This window comes from Polyergus mexicanus, unplaced genomic scaffold (genome assembly GCF_030449975.1).
Source record: "Polyergus mexicanus isolate NDT 795.1 unplaced genomic scaffold, iyPolMexi1.0 SCAF_7, whole genome shotgun sequence".
NCBI lineage: Eukaryota > Metazoa > Arthropoda > Insecta > Hymenoptera > Formicidae > Polyergus > Polyergus mexicanus.
The window spans coordinates 486,924-514,587 of NW_027223327.1; the positions used below are offsets into that span (position 1 = coordinate 486,924).

General features: G+C 39.1%; 1 protein-coding gene across 1 annotated transcript in view; it reads left to right on the forward strand.

Moving 5' to 3' along the window:
- Positions 1 to 27,664, forward strand: part of LOC138934867 (uncharacterized) — a 108,300-nt gene that overhangs the window by 72,708 nt on the left and 7,928 nt on the right. The window contains 7 exon segments of the mRNA XM_070299009.1: positions 15,260 to 15,536; positions 16,680 to 16,837; positions 19,171 to 19,295; positions 24,243 to 24,446; positions 25,318 to 25,410; positions 25,815 to 26,057; positions 27,455 to 27,535. Coding sequence (XP_070155110.1) covers positions 15,260 to 15,536; positions 16,680 to 16,837; positions 19,171 to 19,295; positions 24,243 to 24,446; positions 25,318 to 25,410; positions 25,815 to 26,057; positions 27,455 to 27,535 — 1,181 coding nt within the window.

Here is a 27,664-nt window from a genome sequence, read left to right on the forward strand (position 1 = left end):
CAAAAAGATATCCGACTGAAAATAAATGAAGTTAAAAGCAGATAGAGATATACCCAAGCCACTATCTTTAGCAATCCTAGAAACTTGAATTCGTTTCTGATGAGCAGATATTATTGACAGCGAGGATTAAATTGACGATGTAAAAGTATATTTCGTAAATAAATAAAATTAGTTTAAATAAAAGCTAGGAGCATTAAGAGAGAATCGATGCACATTTTTCTTCGTCTCGATTAAAATTTCGAAAAATTTCTCGCAGAGAGAGATAGAGGTAAAGTTTTTTTTTTTTTTTATTCATGGAATCTATCGTGAAAAAAATATGTAAGATGTAAAACTTACGTAATCACAGTATAATTAATTATATCCGTTATTATTATTCCCTGTGGAAAACTTTGAGCGTAAAGAAGTCACGATCTCGTTACTTACGCGATTGAACGCATTTGGTCACGTACATTGACACGTCCGGCGATTAATCGAGAACGCTCTAATCGCCCTAATTAATTTTCTTCAGAAAACTTTGTTCGCTAGTTAATTTTTTTTTCCTTCGAGAGGAGGTGATATTATCTTTACGGAACGGCTAAAGGGCCACTTGAGTGACGGCCGTCTGTCGCTCTCGAGATGATCCTTATGTTTTCCAACCGTCGTATTAATCGCGCGTCACTCGCTTTGATAGCGGAACAGTACTTGTAGCCGATTCAGAAACAGCTTCCTCGGTAATGGAACGACTTTGCACGGTATATTGGCAGGTGGAAAGTCGTTGCATCGTCGCTAACGTTGTTCGACGCAGCGAACGCATTATCGTATGTAACTATGTCCGCGCGACGCGAAGGGCAACGACGCCATAAGTGCACCGTCGACATCGTCATCGTCGGCGACTTGTTCGTTGCACTTTATGTCGGGTTCAATAACATACGCGAATGACGCGGGCTCTTGAAGCAGATAGGTTCTATATAGCCGCGGGCGATATCTATGGTTTGCCCGTTCGTTGCTATGATTCCTCGCGGGATCGTTAAATATCGACGAGGGAGAACTCTTCTCCCGCGGTCCCTTGACTGTGCCCGATCGATTATGTGCCTGCCGTCGCGTGAGAAATTTTTTAGTCTTTCTCTTCCCCGATACTGTTCCCTTTTCCCCTTTGTGTGGCGAACACGAGGGAATACCGCGCGATACTCCATAATTAAAGTCCATCGGATTTCAAAGAATTATAAAAATCCAAAGAGGGAAAAAGACAGGGAGAGAAAAGGATTTTCGATTGAGAGAGAGAGAGAAATCGCAAAAGAATTGATTCCTGAAGGGGATAATATCGGATCGATATCGGATAGATTGCTATATTTGACGTCCGTCCGATCGAAAAAGACGAGAGAAACTTCTATTCGAGATACTACAACCTGTATATTTAATCGTGTAGGTTGTTTGAAATTTTCCGATGCCAATCGTGGTAATGGCGATAATAAGGATAGTTTAATTCAAATTGTCAATATATCTCATTTCATCTGTCGAGATGAGGTAGAAATCGCTTATATAATTTCACCTGTAAAATTTCAATTTTCGATATTACAATAATTGATTTATAAAGAAGCCTAATATTTTATAGATGAAAAGCATTCTTTTTATGTGTCATAGAATATCGGAATTTGTTATAAAATGTTATAAAATTAATTAAATTTTCTTTTCTTATCCCTGTAGAATATGCTTGAGCATATCACATTTAACTTTGATAATACTTGATATCATCGCATCGCGAAAGGTCAAAGAGACGCGAAAATGGGATATTTTTACAATTGAGGTTCCAAAGCTTCTCTTGTCGGCGCAACGCGTCTGTGATTGGCACTTTGATAATGCGGTTTACCTCATCGATTGGCTGCCAATGACCTCTGGTGAAAAATCAAACTTTCATTGTCCGTGTAAGCCGCAACGTGTTCATGCATGGAGGGCTCATGCATTTATCACATTTCAAGCTGGCAAAATAAACTATCTCGCGAAAAGGGCAATCGATCCATGTGAAAATTATAGAGAACACTTCTTACGTACGTAATATGATCATGAAATTTTCGATAAGGAAGAAATAATTTCAAATTAATCACAAATCATTTTTTATCGGAGAATTTTTCATCTAAATCATTACACGAAGAAATGTGTATTTGAATAGAATGTAATTGTATATCGATAAAAATGATCCGAGACGAAAATTAAACATGGTCAATTCAAACTCGTAATTTTAATATGGAATAGAGGGAATAAAAATGAAGAAATGCATATTGATAGATACGGAAAGGAAAATGCTAGTGATAATTATGTATTTAATTGCTCGTTACAAAAATCATCAAATGTGAAAGAGAGAATAATGAGCTTGATTAAATAATCGCGCATCCAGCCAAATGAAATAAAGCAGCGTCATATCGAATTTTAACAGAGTCTCACACATGGCGTTTAAAGCATTTTATTTTTGACAAGCTGGCGATGTCACATTGAGAGATGCCGCGATAATCTCTAGATTGTTATCGGAAACATTTAATTAAAGGCATCAAGCTGGCGAAGCATGAAATTGAAATAGCGAATATTTCATTAACGAAGCGTATAACCGTGAATGCACAATTTCGCTAAGATATCGAGATACTTTCGCTCATTCAATATCCATGTTTTTATATATGTTTTTTATCTAAGAGTTTTATAGAATATATTGTTACATTGTCGGATTTGTATCATTTCTACTAATTAAAGAACCTAACAAAGTCCCTGAAATTAACGAACATAATTACGAACTTATTATATTACGCGGTATTCTCACGAACAATTCCTGACGACCTATTCAACGTCCCAACAGTGTCGATACTTATCAATTTCCAATCTATTGATATAATTTCAGAGCTATCGATGTTTAATTATATTATTAAAAATGAAATAACACAATAGCGCAAAAGCACACATTTGGAAAATCATTGCTTCAATTAACATTAATTATACAAACATTCTTTTTTTTTCTCTATAACAAAATATAACGAAAATAAAGTTATATTAATTTATATATAATTCAGAATAAAAAAAAATAAATAAAAACAAGATTGTGCAATAAAAAAAATAATAAAAAAAAAACTTGTACATGCGCGCATACTTTTGTTCGAAATATCGTCCTTCGCGTTCGATCGTCGGATCATCGAAGCAACAATTGCCGGTTGCGGGAATCTTTTAATCGAATGGGGTGAGACAGACAGCCTGGATTGTCCGGTCCAGAGCCCAGATGATAGCAGCCGCGAGTCACTCAGTCTGTCAGTCTGTCAGTCGGTGGCGCTCCACGCGGTTCCACGCGACTCCACGCGACTGTTCGCGTGCGGCGTGAAACGAACGCGTGTCAGTCCGCATCGATCGGTGCGCGGATCGTGATCGTACGCTCGTATGGATAACCGTTTATAAAAAATATACATACGTGTATAATAATAATATAATTTGATCGGTTAATCGAAATCATCGCTCTTCTAATTGAACGACAGTTACGAACTTTGTGCATATTGCTAAACATCCGCGCATACGTATGTATTTTTAGAATTGTTGCGCAAAGTAGGCAACATTATATTGTGTCAGAATTTAAAAACGCGTAGCAAAGAATATTCATCGTGTTTCGTGGATCGGCTTGACGAAAATTCTCGCCGAGAGCCGCTCGCGAAGTGTCGCGGATATAAAATCGACCAGTTTTCAGATCGTCTTAAAAGAGTTCACTCGAGGCCGTGACATTTCAAGGAAGATGCTCCGTTAAGGATGACGGTGCACGCGACGTGATGTAAGAAGCGTCTGGACAATTTTTACGCGTCCTCGAAGAAAAATAAGAATCGCGAGCATCCTCGTAATACCTCAGGCGCGAAATGGTATTCGCGGTATCTTAAAATATAGGGTGACGCCGCGAACATTATAGTTAAAGTATACAAGCGTCGGTGTAAAATTTCTGAAATCTGATACTAGAATGGTGACAATAAAATTCTCGTGTATTTTTGGAATGGAAAAACATTTCAATAATATTAATATGAAAATAAAATTAAGAATATACGACATTTTAATTGATTTCGTGAATAAATTATTATCCATGGGTGCATTCAGTCTTTCTAGTTTTTTTAAGTTGTATATATTACTATACATCCTTTCATCAGGATTTTTTTTTATTAAGAAATAACGTTATATGTGTATGTTTTTTGTTTCAATATCAAAACAATGTTACTATGTCATAAATTTTTTATTTCTATAACTTTGATTCGGAGTGATATCAAATTTATATGGAAATAGACCGGTGTATTGAGTTGATAGCGATAAACGAAACGGTATATAGAGAAACTTGAAATGGAAAACCCGAACTGTGTATAGATCGACGCGTTGCCATTTCTGGCGAATGGTTAATTCGTTGGTAATTTAATAAACCGATAAACTCGTGACAGCTCGTATTGCTCGATACTTCAAAGTTTACTTTATCGTCTATGCTGACGGACCGATTGATATAAAACCTGTCAATTATATTGTATCGGCTTTCGAAGTAATCGATGCACGATCTTTATTCTGAAATTTTTCTCATCCGCGCTTAAATTATAAAATTATTTCTAAGAACAAGATATATTTGAAATCTCTTTTCGAATCCTTTCGAATAAATAGAATTTCGAGAATATATTTCAATATCGAATAAATATATATATACAGAAAAAGAGACTCGTTTAACTAATAAAAATAAAATATATTATAAACATAAAAATATATACATAGTGCTCGAAATTTTTATTCGTCAATGTCAAAGAGACATCTGCAAAAATGATAAGCTTCGCGACTTCGTGTCTCGTGGGGACGGTAACCGATCGATCGAACGGTCGCGCGAATGATTTTGATGAAGGAAATTTGTTGACTTGGACCGTTTACGTCGATACATGGACCAACGGTTACTCTTTGTCACCGATATTTGTTCTCGACGATTTATTCTCGGGATACGAACGATTGTAGGCGGACAAGGATCGTTGGCACGAACACGATTGGTGTCGATGACGGGCATATGGTGCGACGATACGTCGGTCACGCCGTTAATTAGATTCACGGCAGGAAGCCAAGTCCTTTTGATAGCTGCGCATCTCGTTATCGCGAGGAAGATGGGCGGGAAAGTCGGTCTGATTTGCGGCAGCTGCTGGTCTGGCAAATACAGTACGTATAATATGATATATGCAATTCGCATTCTAATCATTCTTTAGACGCTTTAATATGACATAATCGTATGAAGGCTACCGATGAGTTTTCAAAATATCTGACCATTCTGTATATATGTATGATTCTGTACAAATGACAATCACAGCGAGAGATTGAGACTTTGGCGTATCGTATACCATGTGCATTATGTATGTCGCACCTTCCCTTCACTGTCGAGAATGTTATATCGAGAATGAAATATCGACGCGAGAAAGTTAATGGTTTTACGTATGTTGCGTGTTATTGCTCGACGACGAGAAACTCGCGAGCTTCGACAGTGTTACGGGTATACCTGAAGCAAGATAATTGAAATGGAATTACATTATTAGTTTGACACGTAATTTAATGCATTTAATTTGATACATTTAATTTAATTGAGCTTAATGCGATTTTCATCGATATCATTTTACAATTAGATCTACTATATATCAGATAGACTATTATTATACAATATGCCAAAAAGTCAGTGAGACAGAAAGCAATTTGGAGCGCAATTATCGCAAAAGAGACATCGTTAATAAAAGAAAAAAAAAAATCCTGATTTTTTTTTCACCGATCTTTTTGCTTCTAATCTTCTCGATTTTGTTCGTTCGCTCGCGAGAGCTTATTAATGCTTCGAGACATTCTTCGAATTCCACGCAAAGACAGGTAAAGTTCGGTATTAAAACGTTCATCGTAGTCGGCGAGATAATTTGCGAACTTCGATTAAATCATCGGACGAAACGAGGCGCGGCAAGGGACGACGCAAGCCGTTAATCCGGGAATAGTTAAAGGCGCCCGCGCGTATAAATCGGAGTCTAAGAATAATTTACGAGGCGACGCGTATCAGGGTCACCCGCGCGATCGGCGCCGCACAACAGAATGGTTTCTTTCCGCGGATGAGAGCCCGAGAGAGAGAAAACGTCGAGAGACCGAGATGTTAATCGCCTCCCAATGTCGAACCAATTCTGTCTCCTTCCCGAGAATTAAATTCGAAACTGGCGTCACTTGGATCTTCAGATCGTCAATATTGTCGGAGGAGGGTTTTCTTTTTTCTCGATTTTTCGAGAAACGACACGTCGCGGTACAAGATATTTTCCGGCTTTTCAAGCGTTGAAACACCGCCGGCGCCGGAATTATTGTCACGCTCGAGATGAATAGGTAGTATCGATCGTTGCTAGAGAACCGTACGAAAGACAAGAAATCGGACGAGTGTATATTTCGGAATCCTGGTCGTTTATCCGGCTACACGCTGATCCTTCCCGATACGCGGGGAGCATTCCTTTCGCCAACTACCGTTACTCGAGTAACCGGCACTTTCGATCATTGAATCGCGGCGATCGTCGTACGCGAGGACACGGATGTTAAGATTCCATGTTAACCCTTGATATATCGCATTTATAGCTCTTGTTGAGTATTAGATACGGTTAAATATAGGCAAATACTCGGCTTGACAATCCGCGATAATTGTATCTGCGAATTTAACAGGATACTTTTTACATCTGGATGATTTCTGCGTATCTTCTCGCGTATCTAAATAATTTGGATTTCTTTAGGTAAAAATCATTACTCTAATTAGAACTTTTTCTTTCTATTTAGTGACTGTTAAATATTCGATCAAACCTCTCGCAAATTTGCATAAATTTCTATTGATTTTATATTTAAAATCATAAATTTATTATAAATCAAGTATTTCAACAATATTTCCAGTTTAAATAGCATACATTCTTTCTTAATCTAATCTCATCTGAGAACGAAAGTAACGGTAACGATTTTCAGCCAATAACTTACATAATTATTTCTTAATAACAACACTCAACCAGTTTGATTAAATTTAGCAAATTATTTTTTTCAAGTCACTTTTAAATTATCTTTAATTTAAGAAACAGCGATATCGGTTTTCCTTGGCTCGCGCAAAAATGTTTGCGAGTTAACGCGAATAGAAATTAGGATCGCGATAGGAATTCGTCGTAAGAAAAGCATCTATGTGGGAAAGACTCGGGAGGTTTATACAGCCGGGAGTTGTGGAGCGTCTAATGACGCTTTTTGTCGACAGCGAAACTGTAAACTCAAAGCGCAAAAATTACTCTCACACTGACCGATGCATTTACGAATCGAGGGCGTTCTTTATAATTTTATGAACGGGCCGCAAAAGGTCGTTAACTTAGACATGACCGGAAGGTAACGCGCGACCATTAGATTATTTTGGGGGGCGATTAAATTTGGCAGAGCTACATTTTTAATAATTTTTCATCGCTCAAGTGTTATTTTCTCAGAAAGAGAAATAAATGTTTTATCTATTGCTTTAGCAAACATTTCAACGCATCCATTTTAAAGCAGCATGGTATTTATCGCGCGTCCCGCCTTCAATTTTCATCTCGAACGATTGTCGGCGGCAACATGTGAGAAAGGTATGTCATTGATGAATAGGTGGCCACGCGACGAAATCTTTTTACCAGGCACATCATCATTGGACTGTGAACACGCGAACCATTAATGTAGTAGAGTTTAAAGCGCGATGCGGAACGCACGATTTTACTTCGTGTAGATACCGTTACCTTAGTTAATCGCGTCCAATCCTTGCGCAATGCGTGTCAAGATGTCGACGATTTTCCGGAATATGAATTTGAAATATCTAAATTTTCCGTCGATTTCTGTGTCAAATGCACGACTATTTAAGATATATCTCTTTAGCATTTATTTTCGTCGAGAGACCTTAAAAAACTGCTGATTACAATTCTGCGGACGTAGTAAGTAGGCGACAGGAAGACGTATTTACACCTGCTATCGTCTGAAATTGAGAATCGATAAGAAGTTCTCCGCAATAACGTCGAAACACGAGGAAAAAGCGAACGGGGCCGCAGTTTGTTGGATCACTCGTAGATTTCATGTTTGTCGACGTAGTCCCCCTTTTTCCACCCGATCGTTAACTGAATCGCTAACGGATATATCGACGCGTTCATCGCTACGCTAAATTACATTTCCGCTTGGACGGTTAATCTTCGCGTGGCAAAAATATTTATCTTCGTGTTCTCGATAAGAGATGGAGATGATGGTCTTGCGTAGAATAAACGGAGCATCGTAACACACACCGTTGATTCCACGTTTCTTGCGTCGCCGATTATTATACCTTCCGCTTTAACTATCACCGTCGAGAAAAACCGATATTTAATTCCATCTTCTTGGGTTTTCTCATTGAAACGAGATTGAAACGAGACCGCGCGTCGACGAGAAAAACTAACGCTGAACTTTATCGATCGGCAGCCATGACGCGCGTTACCTTCCGGTCATGTCTCAGTTAACGACCTTTTGCGACCCGTTCATAAAATTATAAAGAACGCCCTCGATTCGTAAATGCATCGGTCAGTGTGAGAGTAATTTTTGCACTTTGAGTTTACAGTTTCGCTGTCGACAAAAAGCGTCATTAGACGCTCCACAATTCCCGGCTGTATAAACTCCCGGGTCTTTCCCACATAGATGCTTTTCTTACGACGAATTCCTATCGCGATCCTAATTTCTATTCGCGTTAACTCGCAAACATTTTTGCGCGAGCCAAGGAAAACCGATGTCGCTGTTGCGAAACCTACGTTAGCAAGCTACAATATTAATTTCATCATTGCGTGTCCCTCGATGCGGAATTTAGATCGCGATGGAGATTTGATGGCAATTTACGCGAAAGAATATATTTAATCGATATTTGATAATTAATTAACTTTTTATATTAAAGAGCGATATAGGATCGGTATTACGATCGATGATTGCGACGATCATCCGCTGGTTCGACGAGTTCTTTTTAATTCGGAACGCACGCGCTTTATTCCGCTATTACATCTCGTATTCACGTTCTCGTTTCTCGGATATAGACATATATTGTATAAAAAGGGTCATCGTTCGTATTACATGCCTGTTAATAAAATGAATTCCTAGTCAGCTCGCGTACACGTGCTTCGTTTAAAGTTCACGATGTCACCTCGAACCTTGAGGTACTCGGTCGAAGAGACAAAGCGACGATACCGAGTCGTTTGACCTACTTGATCACTACAGATCCCGTTACTCGGCATCGAGTCGACACTCGTGCCGGTGCCATAGTGTGGCCACTTGCTACGATAATCATAGTGGCAAGATTGCGGCGAACCCAAGTTGCGCACGGGCTTGGAGAGACGAGGACGGCGAGAGGTTCAAACGCGGGATATCAATCCGCACGGGAATCACATTGCGGCGAACCCAAGTTTGCAGTAGTTGCGATGTTTCAACGCGATTAATCCGCAAGTTTTATCAAATTGTCTAAAAGATAGCGTGCAATTTCATCAACAACGAATATAACATTTATTTTTATTAACTTAGGTATATCTTCTTTTCGCGTTATCGCTTGTTAGATAGAGATAAATGCAAATCATTCGTTGATGAAATCACGTAATGGATAAAGTACTAAGTTGACAAAATTTTATCATTAAAGATACAATAATTATGAAAATTATAGTCGTGAAAATTTCCTTTACTCTCGAGTCATAAAATGATGGCTATTCCGATTCCTAGGTATTTATTTGACAAGATGAAGACAAGCGGCCTAACCACGCGGGCTATCGAAAGACATTATCAATGATATTTAATATTTTCTCTTGTATTCAATTGTCCATTTATTAGATTTCCAATACAGATTTCGTAAATTTAATTAGAATCGAACCTGAATAAATAAATATATTATTTGCGCAAATTTTTCACATCAATTACGTCTCGCGGACAAAGCTCAATATTTCTTCTCGTTTTAGTTGTCGCCGTTTTTTTTTTTTTTTTTCACGGCAATGCTCTAACAGAGACGTACAACGGTACGATCCTATTTTACATATTATGTCGCGGTGAGGATATCGCGCGAGGATACGAATAAAGTACTACGAGAAAACAAGCGCGTTCTCGAGAAATTCCACGGGGGTGTAAAATATTTATTACGCCCGGGCACATACTACACACCGCGCCCCGCGTCGTTCCTTCGCGTCTTTCTTTTTTGATTCATCGTAATAATGGCGGGAAAGCGAGAGGAAGAGAGCCGCGCGCGCGGAGGTAACGGTCCGCGTGTACGTCGGGGAAAAGAAAGAGAAAAAATCAACACTCTTGTCCGACCGTAACAGCAACAGGTCGAGGACGATACAAATGACCGTGGGAGTACGTTCCCGCCGCTGCCACGATCTATTTCCGTTTGCCTATCCCAGCATCCTTCCAGATTCGCACGCGCTTGCTTACCTTCACCGCTGTACGATTCAGCACGATGCATGATGAGAAATTCGGACGGATGAACAATGGGTTGTTTCGCGCGGTCATATTTTTTAATTTTTCTTTCTATATATATATATATAATTTCGGACAGAATTCTATTTTTTTAACTTTGTGTCATATAATACAGAAAATATATTTAAAAAATTAAAATAGTAATCTATCTACAAAATGCACGTATATGGTACACGTATAAAGATATGTGACACATAAATAGATAAGTCGATAGTCTCGAATTCTGTCGCGATTTCTAGATCGTCTAGAGATTTGAATATCGAAAAGTTGAAAGAGTAATTCTAGAAAAGAAATTAAAGTATAATTTTCAAATATAATTTATTAAATAATTGATAAAAATTCAGTAGATTAATTACCGAAACACATGCGATATCGAGAGAGAAAAAAAAGCTGCTGAGATAAATATGCTATTCGAAAATAAAGCCAAACGATTTTATTAAATAAATTTGTAAATTAGTCAATCGTAGATAGAGCCGTGTTGACTTACCATCGTGCTCCGTTGTCATCGATTGTTGCACGGTTTTGCGAATTTTATTAACCGCTCTCAAACGAAGAAATCACCCTTTTCTCATAATCCCCCGAACGATTCAATGCCAGATTCGATCCGGGAAGACGACATCCGCGCCCTTCCGGACCCGATGCTCATCCTCGTTTCACCGACCCTTTGACGCCTCATCCGGCGTCGCGACGCCAGCCATTAAATCCCCATAGAAAGCTTCCCACCAATCCCCGTCCTTCCCCTTGTCGCCTTTTGGGATATTCGAGGTGAACAACCTCTGCTTTAATCCCCGTGCATTTCGCACGGAGATTCCATAGAGCGCCCTTATCCTCCCGCTTTTCCCTTTCTACCTCGTGAAAGCGTAATTTCGCAGCTTAGACCTCCTTTCAATTTGAAACGCTTCGTAGAATCGTCTCGTCTCATATCTACAATTCGTATAATTTATAGTAGTTTCGTATTACTGAATATTATAATAAAGATGGAAAGACGAGAGATTCGTTGCCGACTCGAAATATGCGAGAAAATTCCCGGACACCCCGTATGCGTGCGAATAACGGCTCTCGTTTGCGCTCGGTGCCAAGTGGTACACTTATATTTATGTACGCACGTGCGTGCAAAACGCAAAAGATGAAATCGATGCCTTGAATTTTTCAGCTCCGTTTCCTTTTTCAAAATCTCATATATTTCGAAATTTTGTGCTATATAAACTCGGCAATTCATACTCGGCAATTCCATCTGATTTAATAAAGTCGCTGCGAAATTTGCATAATTTTCTCGTATTACAAGTTTATAATGCCGCGAAACGCGCAAGATCCGTTCTTCTAAAACAATGAAATTACGTAATCCAATCCATTATACGGTCTAATGTTTCCCGTGCGACTTTTGCAGAGGCCCAACTGGCACATAAGCGTTAAGTTTTAAGTTTTATACATCACATTGACTTTTACGGGTTCAGCTACGTCCGCGAGAAATGTGGAATATTAGTGCAAGTATTATTAGCGATTCATTGCACGAAAATATCTATTATAATCTATTTCCCTCTTCTCTTGTTTCCGATTCTTTCCGATCTATGGTATGTATTTTTCATGTACCCCGCATGCGTTATATATATTCCAAATGGTTATACAACTCGCATTGCACAACAAGAACAGTTCGAAATATAATTTAGTTTGAATATAAATTAATCTTGGAAAAAGTTATCGTAATTATATTATATAATAGAAAGATAGATGAACGTGACTGTTATTATACAAAAGAAAAAAAAAAAAGAAAAAACTATTGGAAAAATTTTTTTCTTAAGGATGCTCTGAATGTAAGATTGTTCAATGATTTTTATCGAATTTGCGCAAATAGAATGATCGCATTGGCGATATTTCGCTGTTAAGATACAATTGACAAATAAAAATTGCTGTCATTTTTATCGCCGAATAAAATAACGCAAAGTTGAAAGAAATTAATTGGCTTTAAATTTTTTATATAGTTGAAAATATTACGTTTGAAAAATATCTTAAATCTATCAGATATATAATAAAATTATTTTTATCGTATCGTATTTATTCGTGCGCGTAAATAGTAATAATTTAGTAACAACGGAGATAAACTTGACGAGGGAAGAAAAATTGATTAAGGTAAATTTACGCTGCAACATTCTTTGACGGATGTGCAGGACTCGTTGAAATCGCTGACGACGCCAATCGATCGTCCATCCGCATTCCGATCGCGAAGGCCAGGAAATCGCAAACACGATTACGCGAGAAAGAAAAAAAGAAAGAAGAAGTCGGAGTCTCGATTCGAATCGCGCGACACACGTCGCGGCTGGTTACCGATACACATATGTCGCAAAGTCAATCTTGTTGGCGTGCGCGAATTCGCGACGATGAATTTGCGCAAATCACCGGCATCCCGGATGCGTCGTCACGCATTCCACAACCTCCACAGTCACATACGAATCCGATTGTCCATGGTCGGTCAATATAATAGAATATAATTCGCGCTCCCTAGAGAGCATCCGCGCGAATTCGAGTTTCACGGACCGAGTCGAAAAGTTATGCGAAGAAACTTGGTGCACCTCATCGCGTCCATAAAGGTGAGAAATATCTTATATGGTACATAGATATTCCTGAAAGATTACAATAAATTTGCCGAGTATCATGGAACAAAATTATAAGAGAAATAATCAGCTACAATTTCTTCAAACGGATTTTCTCGCTGGATTATTTACGCACGCGGAGACTCTCTTCTGAAATCCTTTATCGCTTTGACGCGATGGTACGCTCGCTAATAAAGTTACATACGTAATATTTTATGCATAATAAGAGTTTCATTTCAGCTTTATTGCTCATGAATTTCTCAATTGCATAGCCGAGATCGTGACGGGTTAAGATGAAAAATTCTATAAATATCCCGTTAAGATCTATTTACTCGATTTACTATAACTATATACATATATGTATAACGCATAAGGATACGATATATATATTCAGAAACTTTCCTGCCTCTACGTAAACTAGTTTACAGCTTACGCTCGGCGACAAATATAAATTTTTGAATTATTTGAAATATAAAAAGATTCTGTATTAATTAAAATGCGATTCGATCGGGAGAATGGAATTTCAACGAGAGAGCGCGATGTCTTTATCACGTTTACATGGAAGATGAGTGGGGTTGGAGGGGGGAGAGGAGAGGCTGCGCGCTAGCGCGATCCATACATTCTGCAGATTGAATACCGCCTATTATGCGTAAAGTACGAGAGAGGAGTTTCCCGCTGCGCCCATATGGGCATCGCGCCGAATCGTTCGCATTCCCAATGTCACTTTGAGCGCGAATGCCAGTTTAAGCGCGAACAATCGCGAGGCCGCACGACGGATATTACGCCGATTCCGATGGTCCATCGGATCCGCGGCGAACGCGGATGTTAGCGGCCACTCGTCGCGAATCTCGACGAGTCCGCGAGAAGCGAGAGACGATTCTCCGAAATGCGATGATGATTCCCGATGCATTCCCCATCGATCCAATTCCGAGCGATTGCCGCCGATTTGCAGTCACGGGTCGACGGTCAACGATTACCATTTAATTTCCGTCTATTCCGGCAAATCTGTTGGCGCGAACCTCCCGTTAGACACCCGCTCGTTACGAGGCAACGCGAGAAAAAGAAAAGGAAATTGATTCGACGCGTAACGTCGCGGATTCCCCGTCCCTAAGCGCAATCCGGGGCTTTGCGTAATCGCGCTGGCCTGCTTTCCTATACGTCGACTTAATTGCGCGCGATAAATTGTCCCTTTCCTTCTCAAACGCGGTGGTCTACCATCGTTCTCAAGCATCGCACACTTCCGTTCTGTCTCTCGTTCTGTCTATTCTGTCCCATACCATTCCCATAATGCATCCGGCAATTGATACCCGGATGAATCTGCTAGCGTGAGACTCGATTAAATTTAGATCTATAGAATGGAGATTATTTTATACACCTAGATTGACATTGTTTTAGATTAAAAGATGAAAAATATAAAGTTGAGATAATATAAAACTTTCGAAATAATTTTCCGACGAAACAAATGTCGAATAAAAAATTTTTTAATTAAATTATTTTCTTAAATATTGGCTAGTTTAAAAATTTCTTTACCGCGATTCAAAGTTATTATTTCACAGAGGAGAAATAGTCCCGTGTGAATTTAGTTTGGTACTAACACTGCACTCTACGCTATGCGAATCTCCCATTGCATTTGATTCGATTCGAACTTAAATAATCGAACTTGTAAAATCTTAACGAAGCGTACACATCGTTAACTTTGTAACGGCTGGCTCGAGATAACGAACTACGATCTACGAAAGATTCTTACTCGATCTAATATCCATTCTGGTCAACTCTCATATATTTTTCCCATCTTTCCCATTCAAGCGAGACAAACGGAATTTCCCGAACAGACTCGATTATCGATTCGTCGCGATCCAGAGAACATTTTTATGCGATCTCACCGCATACATACGCATAATTATCATAAATATATCTCGTATGAAAATTTGTAATCTTTGAGAATGTGACTCGTGGAAAGTAAAAACAAATCGCATATAAAACTTACGTATGAAACTTAGTCGAAAAATAAAGAATTTTATATTAATTTATGAATTTAAGGACTAGATGACGGATAAAAATAAAAACACACATGCGATCGAATCGCCGCATGTCTTATTATTTCATGATCATAAATTTAGACACTTCCGCGTGTCTTCGAAGCGGAGATGCAAGGAATTCGAGATACGATTTTCACATGAGCATGAACATTTTTTTTCTCGCAGCATCCGGCTCAGGATCTGTAATAGGAAGAGATCCGCTTCCGCCTAGGGCCGTCAGCACGTCTCATCTGCCTCAAAGAACGCTCACTCAACCGCCGACGGCGGTGTCCACACTTCCGTTACCGAGAAGCAATGCCGGTAGCGGACATCGGCAGCCGCCGCTTCCGCTCCATCGCTCGACTTCACAGCAGCAACCATCTATGAGGCAGCTGGATAGCGAGACCACCGCTCAGATGCTGAGGGTCGTCGGTAATGATGACATCGTCAAGGGTGCCGGCATGTAAGTAGACACAACTCTCTCCCTCTCACCCCATCGGTATTTGTACAACAAAGTTTCGGGACACTCCACGATTAAACCGCTCCTATCAAGCTCCATAATAGGAAAATTTATCGGCGAACGCGGACTAGACTGTCTGTCTAGTTATGGTTCGCGAGTTGCTCGTCGGCTGTTTAGCTACTTTGAGATGGCGAATAGATAGGAATATTATGCGACAAGCAGTTAAATATCGATACCTTGCAGATATCGAATTTTAAAAAATTTGCCTAAAAAATGATTCTAGTATCAAAACGCGTAATTATCACGTTGCAGATATTTCAGTCTCTCATTTATCTTTTTTTTTTTTTCCGTGACACAAATAGCGATAAAATTGTTCGGCTAGTATGTGGAAATGAGTTAATCGCCATAAAAGTCCATGATGCGTGTTTCCATCCAAACATAGAACGATTAGCTCTCTCTCTCTCTTTCTCTCTATCACCTTATTTAGCCGTAACTCGTTACCTTGCGTTCATTTGGTCGCTGCTTAATTACTCGGCGTTGTTATCAAGCAAACAACAATGCGTCGTTAGTTTCGTATGAAATGCACATCTATTAAATTTCCCGTGTGTTCTTGACAACTGATAGCCGAGCTATGTAATATCACAATTGCACCAATTAAACCGAACTCGTACGAAGGACATAGCAATGTCATAATTAAACGAAAACTGTTTTCAAGATCCGCCGAACTTTATTATTATCCCCTTTATCAACTAAACCACATCACCTTGATGTAATATAATTTTACCATCACAATTATTGTAATTTTTTTATAATTAATTTGCAAAGCTTTGGAAATATTATAACGATCTATGCGTTAGAAAATAATGCGCGTGTTAAATGAGAATTGTAAAATATAAATTCGAGAATTTTTAATACCTAATTGATGTATTCGATAGCTCCGAGTTAGTGGCAATCCATGGAAAAAGTTTAAGCTTTGCAGAACATGATTTGGAAATCATTGTCTCACGGAGCGTTTCTTCTCAACTTTAAGAATTTAATCCTCTTCCTCTTAATCCTCATTTTTTTTCCTACGCTAGGACGTTTTATGATGTTTCAAAGGCGGCCTTCTACGAATCGATCCACATTGACCCGCTCGTCAAATTTCAGGGTTACCGGGAACGAGATGAAAGACCTGAGATTAGCGTCACCGAGCGGTCATTCCACTCAGCGATTGATCAGCCCGGTCGGACATTTGCGGGTCGCTTCGTTAAACGATCATCGTGTTTCCAGTCCCAGTGACAGCGAAATATATGTGCATAGTCCAAGTAAGTTCTCCTCTCTACTTTTGTAAATCGTAATTTACCGCGGTACTGCCCCGATACTCTCTCGCAGTTTTTATAGAGGATCTCTCTCGATGAACCGACCGGTGTAACGGCGAAACTATTAATCGTCCGTGGCACGCTTTGTCGATCCGGGCTTTATGAAGGAAAACTTCAACTTTTATCGGACTCTCTCTCTCTCGAAGATGGTTAAGGCGCAATTAATATATTGTTGATCGTATAATACGAGTTAGGATAACTTTCGCGATGATAAATTTGTCGGAAAATAGTTACGACGTTGCATTCGAATGTCATCTCCGAATGAATAGTCCACTATCCTTTCGTATAAATCATATAAAAATGCATCGTTAATAAACATTAATTAATAACGTCAGTCAATGTCAAAACATATAACGCCTATATTGTTTACGAAATGATTACTCAACTCGTATGAGATACCTCATGCTATGCGGAGTTAATAGCTTTCTAGGTGCGCTAATTAATCAATTTTCTTCAAGGTATTCCTGACAAGTCTTTCCACAATTTCTCAAATGATAATTCTTTTAATTTTGCAGTATAAATTTATGGCACGAATATATGGGAAAATTATTACAATGATCGCGTTAGCTTTCTCGCAAATTTTTAAAAGTAAATTTCTATTCAATAATACTCATAAATTGAATTAGAAAATAATATAAATATTCGACAAAATTAATTTTATTTTTCTTAATTTTACTTTGCTATATCTCTTTAATTACAATGGCAAATACCCATCTCTGAATATTCAATGTCGAACTAATCCGACTTGTCTGCAACATTGAGTTCGTGCAAACTTAAGAGTGATGAACAGAGTCTCGCTTTCGGATATGAACGATTAATACCCGTGAAATTGAGCGGTGATTTAGCATCTGCTCTGAATCGCGAAATTACCCAACTGCCTAAAAAAACATATAAATTTAGATGGAGAATTTTAACGAGCGACCAGGTTAATTATCCGAGGATCCCTTGTTTCGGTAAAATATATGCCGTCCGCCTAATGCATAATGCGGAATAATGAAAATCCCGTGTGCTTTCGATGCCCCGCCTCGCTGCGTAAAGGTACGCGTAATCGATATCAGGCTTCAGGAAATTTACCTCGAAAACATACGGATTGAGATTGTGCAATATCATTACGCGAATATTACATGGCAGTTTCCCAATGGAAGGAAAAAGGTCATAACTCTCTCTCTGCAGCATCTCTTCTTCTGTAACGCGATGAATATTTTAAATAAATTTTATTTGTATGATTTTAATTTAATCGTTTTCTTTCCTCTTCCAATTTTTGGGGAAAACAGATCCGAGCAGTCGTGATATTTTGGCACTGATGGTACGGCGTGATATTAAGAAAATTGTAAGAATAGCTTCATCGTGTGCAAACACAGATGTAGTGGATAGCTCTTGGCAAATGCTATCCTCAAGAAGAATGCAGAAAATGTCTCTCGCTTGCAATCTAAATGCCACGGTTCACCAAGAATTTTCTTGGTATGCAATTCGATTGTATCTGTACAAATACATAGGCTGCGCAATATTCTGCGTTAAACGAAAGTCTGTGCTTTTCTATTTTTCCATCTGCGTTCTATGATCGCGTCCTATGATTCGCGGGATATTTTTGCAGGCATGTAATTTAGGGCATTTCAGATCCATCATCGTTTAGCCCAACCACAAATAGCAGAATTAAAAAAAAAAAAGAAATGTATATATAATAATTGTTTCAAAGCTTAATAATTCTTTGAAATTGTAAGATATCGAAAAATATTATGGCAGATTAATTTCAATGATTTTTGACGTGCAAACTCTTGTTTTTCAAATATAGGTTTCAGGCAAAGTTAATCCAAAATTTTTAATTGCTACAGATTTTTTAAAATGTTAATTTAAAAAAGAAGTTATTTTTCATTTTCGAAACTCGTGACTGAAAATGCTTGGTAATATATTTGTGATATTCTGAATATATAACGAATATAATGAGAGAAGAAGATGTTGTAACAATTCTGACGCTTTGAAGCGCAAGTAAGTACAAAGGACTATCATCAACGTGATTAAAGAGAAAGTCTATCTGTTCGTTCGTTATTAAAAATTTTTCCTTCGGATGTAAGCCCGCGAGCACAGAGAAGGAAATCTTTAGAAATATCAACGATTCCGATATTTCCGGCCTCGTATATCCTTTCGCTCGTTAATACGATACTCTCGGAAATACGCGACTTTCTTTCAGCGTTCCGTTCCCTACGCGTGGCTTTCTCTGACGCAAGGAACGTTGTATTTCAGGCAGAACCATAACTTTTATCTTTTTCTTCTGCTCACAGGCGAGAGAAAAATAATGAGCTCGATCGGCAGGGAGGTCGATCGAGGAGGTACAACGACGACGACAGGGCAGAGACAAAACCAGCAACGGATGCGTGCGGATGGTAGTGAACTGCTGCATAAAAGGGTGAGCGAACAATGAGTCGTGTTTATTTATTAACGCCTTGGCGCGAGGCCCATTTGCGATTCGATTGGCATGGCGGGAAGCATGATGGATGGGGAGAGGAGATCCGCGCATTCCATATTCGCGGCATCGATCGTGCGACCGTCGTGCGCGAGAATTAACCGCGTCATCGTCGCGGTGATCGCGGTCACCGCAAACAGCAAATTTATAGTTGAAGAGCGCGTTTCGTAAAAATGTCGTATCGTTTAGCGATAGCGCATTCGCGATCGGCGACGATTCAATTCCACGAGAAAATCCACATAAGCAGGTTTCGCGAACCTGCGGCCAACATTCTCGCGCGAGATCTCTCCTCGTTTCTCGAAAATATTGTACGTTACGTATATATACGTATACGCGTTATAGTTAGTTTACGCGATGCAAAGAGATTTATATTATAATACAATGCCAGAGTGCGCGTGTTGTCGCGTCCCGACAGTCGAATTAGTGGAATCGAATGGCGAATTCTCTCGTAGGTTGTTGCACGATCGATCGTTTTGCTACTTTATCTATAATTGTCTCTTTTGTCCATATCACGCGAACATACACGTTGTCTGTTCTATTGACGCGGTATAGTCTGCATATCATCATCGCAGCATGTAAACTCCATTAGCTCAATTAATTAAAATGTTGCCGAGAGAGAGAGAGAGAGAGAGAGAGAGAGACCGTAACACTTTCGAACATTATATACACGAGCCGTAGATGGTACATACGATTCGACCTGAACGATATTGATAACACCGGATCGTGCACAATAAATGCGAAACAAATTTCCATTTAAATGCTTTGACTTTCGAAAGCGGAAAACTATGGTCGATGAGTATCTCATAATTTATGGATAAAACCATATCAAGTTATACCATATATTCGAGAGTGAATATATATGGTTCGTATGATTATTATTTTATTATATGGAATAGATTATAATTGTGGGATAGATAAAGTGTAAATACGGTTTGGAAGCCGAGGAAAATCCTCTTACGAGGACCTCTTCATTTATTCTCGCGATCGTATCTAAATAGCGGTGAATCTAATCGAGCTTATACGATTAAGGCTTTACGCGTGTACCTTTGACTTCTCACAGTCGCTTCTTCAGTATGCAACAAGTATAGCTCGTCGGACGATCGTAAAATTCTAAGCGCGGCTCGAGGAGTTTGCGCTACAAACAATCCTGTTAGACAGCATTCTTTAGAAACGATTTCATCGCGGATACTCCTCAAGTCCGACCATGATCGAGAATCGGATTTTTCACGTCGTAAAGAAAAAATTTGAACGGAAAACTCATTTTTTAAAGATGAATTGAGAAGAATTTATCTCGAACGCGCAGTATACGAAGAGGCAAGAAAGTAGCGTTCCAAGTGTCGTCGTCCTGGCGCCATTACGTACAATGGACAGCGGTGAAGGGCGGCAAGAGGATCAGGACGAAGAGGGAGTGAACGAGAGAGAAAGAAATGGAAGAAGCGCGAAGAGCGATGGAGAAACGATGGAGAAAAAGAAAACCGAGAAAGAGACAGAGGGTCCAGGGTCGATCCTGCATACGGTCAGCACCGGTCAGCAAGGGCACCGTGCCAAGAAACTGCAAATCTTAAGCTGCGTACACAATGGATCTCTCTAACGGACAACAGAAATCGATGGAACAAGCTTGAAAATTCAATTTTATTTGCATCTCGAATTTTTAATCTTAAATCTCTCTTCATCGATCACCGCATTCTGGCGATCGTATTACTCTTAAAAACATTTTTGTCGCATTCACAATCCATCATGGACCGCGGGCAATTTTCCCGCGTAAACTGACACCCTACATCTTGCGAACGCATCAACCGCGTAATATTTCTGCAGGATGTACATGTGTACGAATGATATCCATTACCACGTAAATCTCGTACATTCGTCCCGGTGGATCGTCGAACGTCGATAAAGGAGAAGAGTTGCGCGAATAAAAGCGAGTCACAGCGAGTTCAGAAGAAGCTAGAGGAGGAAGAGAAGAAGCGGCAACAGCAACTCGGAACTTTTGTCGGCGAGCATACCCGCGCGTGGTCGAGGGGCAGTCGGGGCCCTTCGGGGGAAGGAGGGGGGAGGGGGGGGAGGCGGCAAAAGGTACAAAACATCAAGCATCGGACGAACCCGGCAAGGCGGCAATGCGTACACTATGCAGCAGCCGGCCGATCGGTCGGTCGCTCGGCGAAGCCGATCGGACCCGGGCACGACGCCAGTCGGACACCAGTCTGTCCAAGTCCTCCTTGCGCTCCTCCGCGACGCTCAACCCGCGCCATCCCGTTCGTCGCTTCGATGCGAGACGCAAGCTTGCGGTGGAAATTTTTTTCATTTTCTACACAAACCGGAGCATACCCCTTCGTTTCTCTCCTGGCTATTCCGTGAGACAGACGCCGGGACTTCCACGAGTTCAGGTAAAACGTCAAATGAAATGGAATGGAATGGAATGTAATGGAATGGAAGATTCGAGACGCGACAGGCGCTTGCTTACGTGGGAGAGATGCGATTGAGTAAAGTAACTGTTCGATGTATTTACTTGAAATTGAAGAATTAAGATTAGAAGAGATGAATATACGGCTTTCGGAGACCGCGCGTGTTTATATACAGATGTCCAAAGATATTAAAAATATTATATATGGATGTTTTTATTAAGCTTGTAAATTCCGTGGATTTATTTGATTTGCACAAATACGAATAATATTTTCGATGTGGAAGAAATTCTTTTGCGTCGACGTCTTCTCTCGTAAAGGGAGAAATCCATAAATTTATAATTCGATATATTTTTACGTAAAAGTATGAAAAATCAAAATCTATATATTGATATTAATAATATAAAATATGAATGCGTCTGATTCGGATATATTAAAAATTCGCTGGTCTTTTGTAAAATTTTGCAAATCTCTATACTATTTCTATTTAACAAAAGATTGTTCTAAGCAAGGGTGAGCGAGCGTGCCTTTCCTTCTCGCGATGCGATTGCCGTGCGGACATGTTGATGTATTTTAGTGCGAGGTGAAAAAGGGATTCCCCGGATTCGCTGAGCGATCGTTTTTCGCAAGGGAATGCTCCCGATCTCGCAGCAATCTTGCGAATACAGATCAAGATCATATGACCTCGAAGATAGCGAAGATTGACGGAGATTCCAGTAGGAATGCGAGAAACGGGCGAGTTACTCCGTGGAATTTCTTCGTTAAAGTAAGGAAGGTGTATTTTCGTTTGTGCGAAGAAAACTATCGATCGATGCTTCGATTGCTTCGGATTTCATTCGTGCATCATTGGCCGAATGAAATTTGCCGTTTCCTTCGCCGCAATGTTACGTGCAGCGAGCCTCGGCGTGACCTGTATCTGTTCGCGCTCATCTGTATTGGTATGTCGATGAGAATTTTTACTTCCTCTCGGGCTCGTCCTCCGGCAAGAGAGTCTCGTATTATTAGAAAATTGGAAAGTAATAGAAAACTACGCCACGCACGCCCCATTTTTCCTCGATTTTCCAAGACCTTTAAGAATCATACGCAAAGGAACTGGCACACGAGAAATCTAATCAATTTGATCAATTTGGCTCGAAGTTTCGAAAATGAAACGTATATACAGTCATCCGAATTAATCTTATTTTTGAACACGAATGAAAATGTAAAAGAGGAAGAATCATCGTAAAAATAATTATCTTTTATATATTAATTATATAAAAATAATTATATTTTTGTACGAGATATTCCCTCGCGCGATCTAAATAATATCTTGGGCTTTTATAAATGACCGGTGGAATAATGTTGGGATATAAATAACATTGTTTTACATTGTAAATGCTGGTGAATATTCGAGCGAATGAGTAAATTCATAGCGCATATATCACTTATTATTAATTTTATTTATTTATTACTCTGTCTCATATAATATTCAAATGATAAACGAATTACTTTGACGTTAATTATTATTTCGACAATGTTTACCGATATATAGAGCATCCAATCGTGTTCCACTTCTACGTTCTACCATAACTTTCATGGCTTTCGACCGTATTACAGGAGGTCGAGTATATCCCCTCGCTTCGTCTCTCGAGCTACCACAAATCCAACCGTAAGAGCCATTAAAATCTAGCGGTTTTCGAACACGATGAATGCAAAATTCAAACGGACGGATAGATCGGCTAAACGGTAATCTTCGTCCTGCGCTGTCACCGAGAAATTCTGTATTGTTAAAAATTTTGTCGTACAGCCTCTCGCATACGCACAATCGGCATAAAACCATTAATAGAAATTTCAATACGGACTACCTAATTCGGGCTGATGCGGCTCACCGCGCATTCTCTATTTTCCGCATTTATACGGAATTTGTTCCACGCAAAAGCTAGTTTCCATAGTTTTATCAGTTTCGGCTCGCGAAACCGGACGCGCGCGCGGTCGAATATCTGTATATCTCGTGTGCGATTGTAATTTAATTCCTCTCTGTACTCCATTCTCGGGCAATAGGATTTAGTAGGTATTTCATCATAAATTGTCGTAACAACATTGCTTTTAGGCAAATTTAAAAAACACATCTATGGTAAAACGGGGGAAAGGTATTGCGCAAGATCTCACTGAATCGAAAAATTTCAATCACAACCAGCGGGCTATATAATATCTTATTGCTGTGAGTTTGTATTGATGCAGCTGTTGTGGCATTAATAATATATATATATTAACTTGCGCTATTAATAATATTTTCCCCTCCCCCATGCCAATCAAATCTGCATGCTAGTATATTTCGCGGATAATCTCTCAATCGTCTCTTTTTTAGAATTTTCTTTCTTTTTTCTGTAATTAATTAACGCGTATATTTCCTCGAGAAATCCCCAATTACGGCATCAATGTAACACAATTCCATATGTCACAGCTCGATTGTTTGCGCGTGTGGCTAACAGACAATTGCATGCCTCGACAGAGTAACGTCAACAGTTCCCTGAGAGCGGACGCCGGCGGCAGGCAGGTGACACAGACTGGCGTATCCGGGTTGGTGCGAGTCTCCGCCGGCGAGCTTCTCGGCAGGACCCACGAGGAACTGGTGCTGCTGCTAATCCAATTGCGACGTCAGAACGCTACGGTCCTCAAGGCGATGGAGACGTGTCATATGGAGATCGAGGCGCAGGTCCGAAGAGAATTTTATACGCGCGATCTCGCACGAAATTTTCACAGTAATTCGAGTTTATCCACCCGGACGATGATGATGACAGTGTGGTGGTGAATCGTAGGCTCGTATTTGACCCATCTGTGGACAATGAGGATACCGCTCGGTTCCTCGAGCTCGAGGATCGCTGGGCATTTAAACGATCGCTTTACTAACGTTAGAGAGAAAGTGATGATTCGCTTTGCGATGGACGACCGTGCAGTTTGACGAGATCTTTCGGAATGTGTTTGAATTAGATCGATGCAGATTGCGAATCTACGTGACGATGATACAGTATGAGCGATCGACGTCGTTTCTCTTGTCGTCGACGTAACGCAATATAATATTCGCGCGCGCGTGCGCGCGCGAATAACGGGGTTAAAACGAGATTTAAACTTAAGGGATTAATCGTATTTGATTACATACTTTACGGATCTCTCTTTTGCGATTTGTAAAGTCTGATTAATTGAAAAAAGCGCGATACATTTGTTTTCATTTAAATTGACAAATTGCAAATTCTATAATATGGATAAGTTATATATAGAGAAAACAATCGTTCAACATTGTAGTATCAGATGACTACATTTAATACGAGATATGGAACGTAAATAAATATACGCTGTAATCCCGTAATGTACGAGATTCGAGGAGAAAGTCTAGTCGAACTTGGGGTCGCCTTTCTACGCAACTATGTGTCCGTTTGCATTATTATTTGGCTTGCGATGAATGTCATGGAGCGACGAGTCGCTTAGAGAAAACGTTATGCGTTAATTGGCACGCGAGGAACGAAGAAGCTTTTGATGTAGTGCGATAAACGTTTCGTGTAGTTTGTTTTTTTTTTTTGCATCAGCAGGCTAGACTGGCGGAACTCGACACACCGAGACGACTGGAGAATCTTCAAAAACTCGAGGAACTCAAGAGACACCTAATGGATCTCGAGAAGCAGGTGAGAGACACATTTACCGCGTGAAATACGTATTTCTGCAGAAATCTGTCTAGAATTATTTACAATATAAAAGACTCAATAATTTAGAAAGAAGACGATGATAGTCAAACTCGTTTTTCGAAAATTCGAAAAAATTAATTTTTGTTAAAAAGTCAAGAGTTTTTAAAATGTAATTTAAATCATCGTTGAATGTCAAACCTAACTCTTCAGATTGGATTTTTCACATACATTTACAATGTTTGACAATATAGAATGAAAATATTATCAATTATTCATTATTTTATTTGTTGGTTCGATTTCAAATGTGATTAATACTGTTTGTCTATAAGCATTAATATGTTAAATCGTATTTATTAATACATATATAAGAACTGCATTAATAATGCTTGGCTTTTTTAAACTAGTACGAGAAGAGCAAGCCTCTCGTCAATCTCGTGGATAATATGGTGAAATTGGGTTCCTTGTATAATCGTAACACTGCCAATGGGACCAGCAATGTTTCCGGTTCTCGCCACGATCTCGTGCATGAAAATACGAGGGATCATCGCGACCGTCTGGAGTTTAATCAGAGGGTGCAAGAGCAACGATTGCTGGCCGAAGAACGCAGAGATTGGGACAGATTAAGTCCCGATCATGGACAATTACAGGTGTGATTTAATCAATTTTAATTAAAATGCCTTGATTTAATTTTTAATTCATGCGAATCTATGGTGATGAAAAAAAATGGTTGCTTATTTTAAATAATTTTTACTTGTGCAATATTAGAAATATTTTCTTTAAACTTGTTTCAGTAATTGAAAATATGCGATTTTACTATATAATCGATATGTAAATAATTTCGATTAACACGTTCTTCTTTTCAGACTTTACGTCAAATATTATTTATAAAATATGTTTGACATCTAGAATAGCCGTTTAATATTTCATTCGTTTCACTTTCTATTTTATATTTTCTATTGTTGCATTCTCTTGTCGCAAAGTAATAAATTCTATGCTAAAAAGCGCACTTAGCGTGATGCGCATCGCGTTGGATGTCTTCATTGAAAGCAATTCCTGATTTCCCTTGTGCTATAAACACTAAGCGTATCCATGATGGGCAGATTATAAAAAGCCAATTGGAAGAAAAGCGTACGTGTAAAAATTAAGAAACGACCCGCAGACATGACCACATGAGAGACAGAACTCGGACGACACTTACGACTTCTCGTAAATTCTACGAAGAGCTCACTTTACCATGGGATATATTTTCTAGGCGTCTCGAGTCTCTACGGACAGTGATCACTTATGTTAGTATCTTAGCGTCTCTTACGTTCTCGTTTTCTTCTATTACCGCCGGAGCCCTCGAGAATTTTCAATATCCGCGCGCGACGCATTAAACTTAAACGAATAATTTGAACAATTTAATTAACGTTTTTTAAATAACAAAACTTTTTAATATATTTTTATACAATCAAATTTACTATGTAATTTTATTATTAATATTATGATTGCATATTTTTCTACATTTTCTTCCTAATGATTATTTTATGTCTCTTCAAAGATAAGTTTTATAACTGAATTTATATTAAAGATCCTCGAAAAATATGAAATATTTTTAGATATATTTATTCAAGAAAACAATATCTAAAAATTTTTTATATATTTTTTTGAAATCGTTAATATAATTAATTAACTAACTTTGAAAAGATATAAAATAATAAAAAAAGGAAATGCAGGAAAATGTGCTATTTTAATAAATTATGCTTTATTGATGGGGGGCTATCGCTGCTGAATATAAAATTATTGCAATATCAGCCTTTTTCTTTGTTAGTGGAAGGCTCGAGAGGAAGATAATATATCCAATACACGAAAGAGCCTCATTCATAGGCAAGAATAGAGATAAATATACCGAGAGAACAGAGGTTTACGTTGTTCTAGGATTAACGATGGCGGATCTCTCTTTTCCCGAGATTCGTTCCGGTTGAAACGCTACACCTAGCTTGTCCCTTGAACAGCGAAACTCGAAGGCTTCGCTAGTTCACTCGATACTCTTTCTATGTTGCAGGCTAAAGTGCAGCAGCTTTACAAACTCGATCGATTGCTTCAAGAGGAATCTGGCACGCTGCACAGTCTCCAACAAGACAAGGTTGATATTAATATATAATACATCACAATAATGGCTATGATACTGCCCCCAGACCTTGAAACTGTTTGAAAAATTTCAAGTATATTGTAGAAAAATGTAACTGATGTAAAGATATTACATCTAATTGAT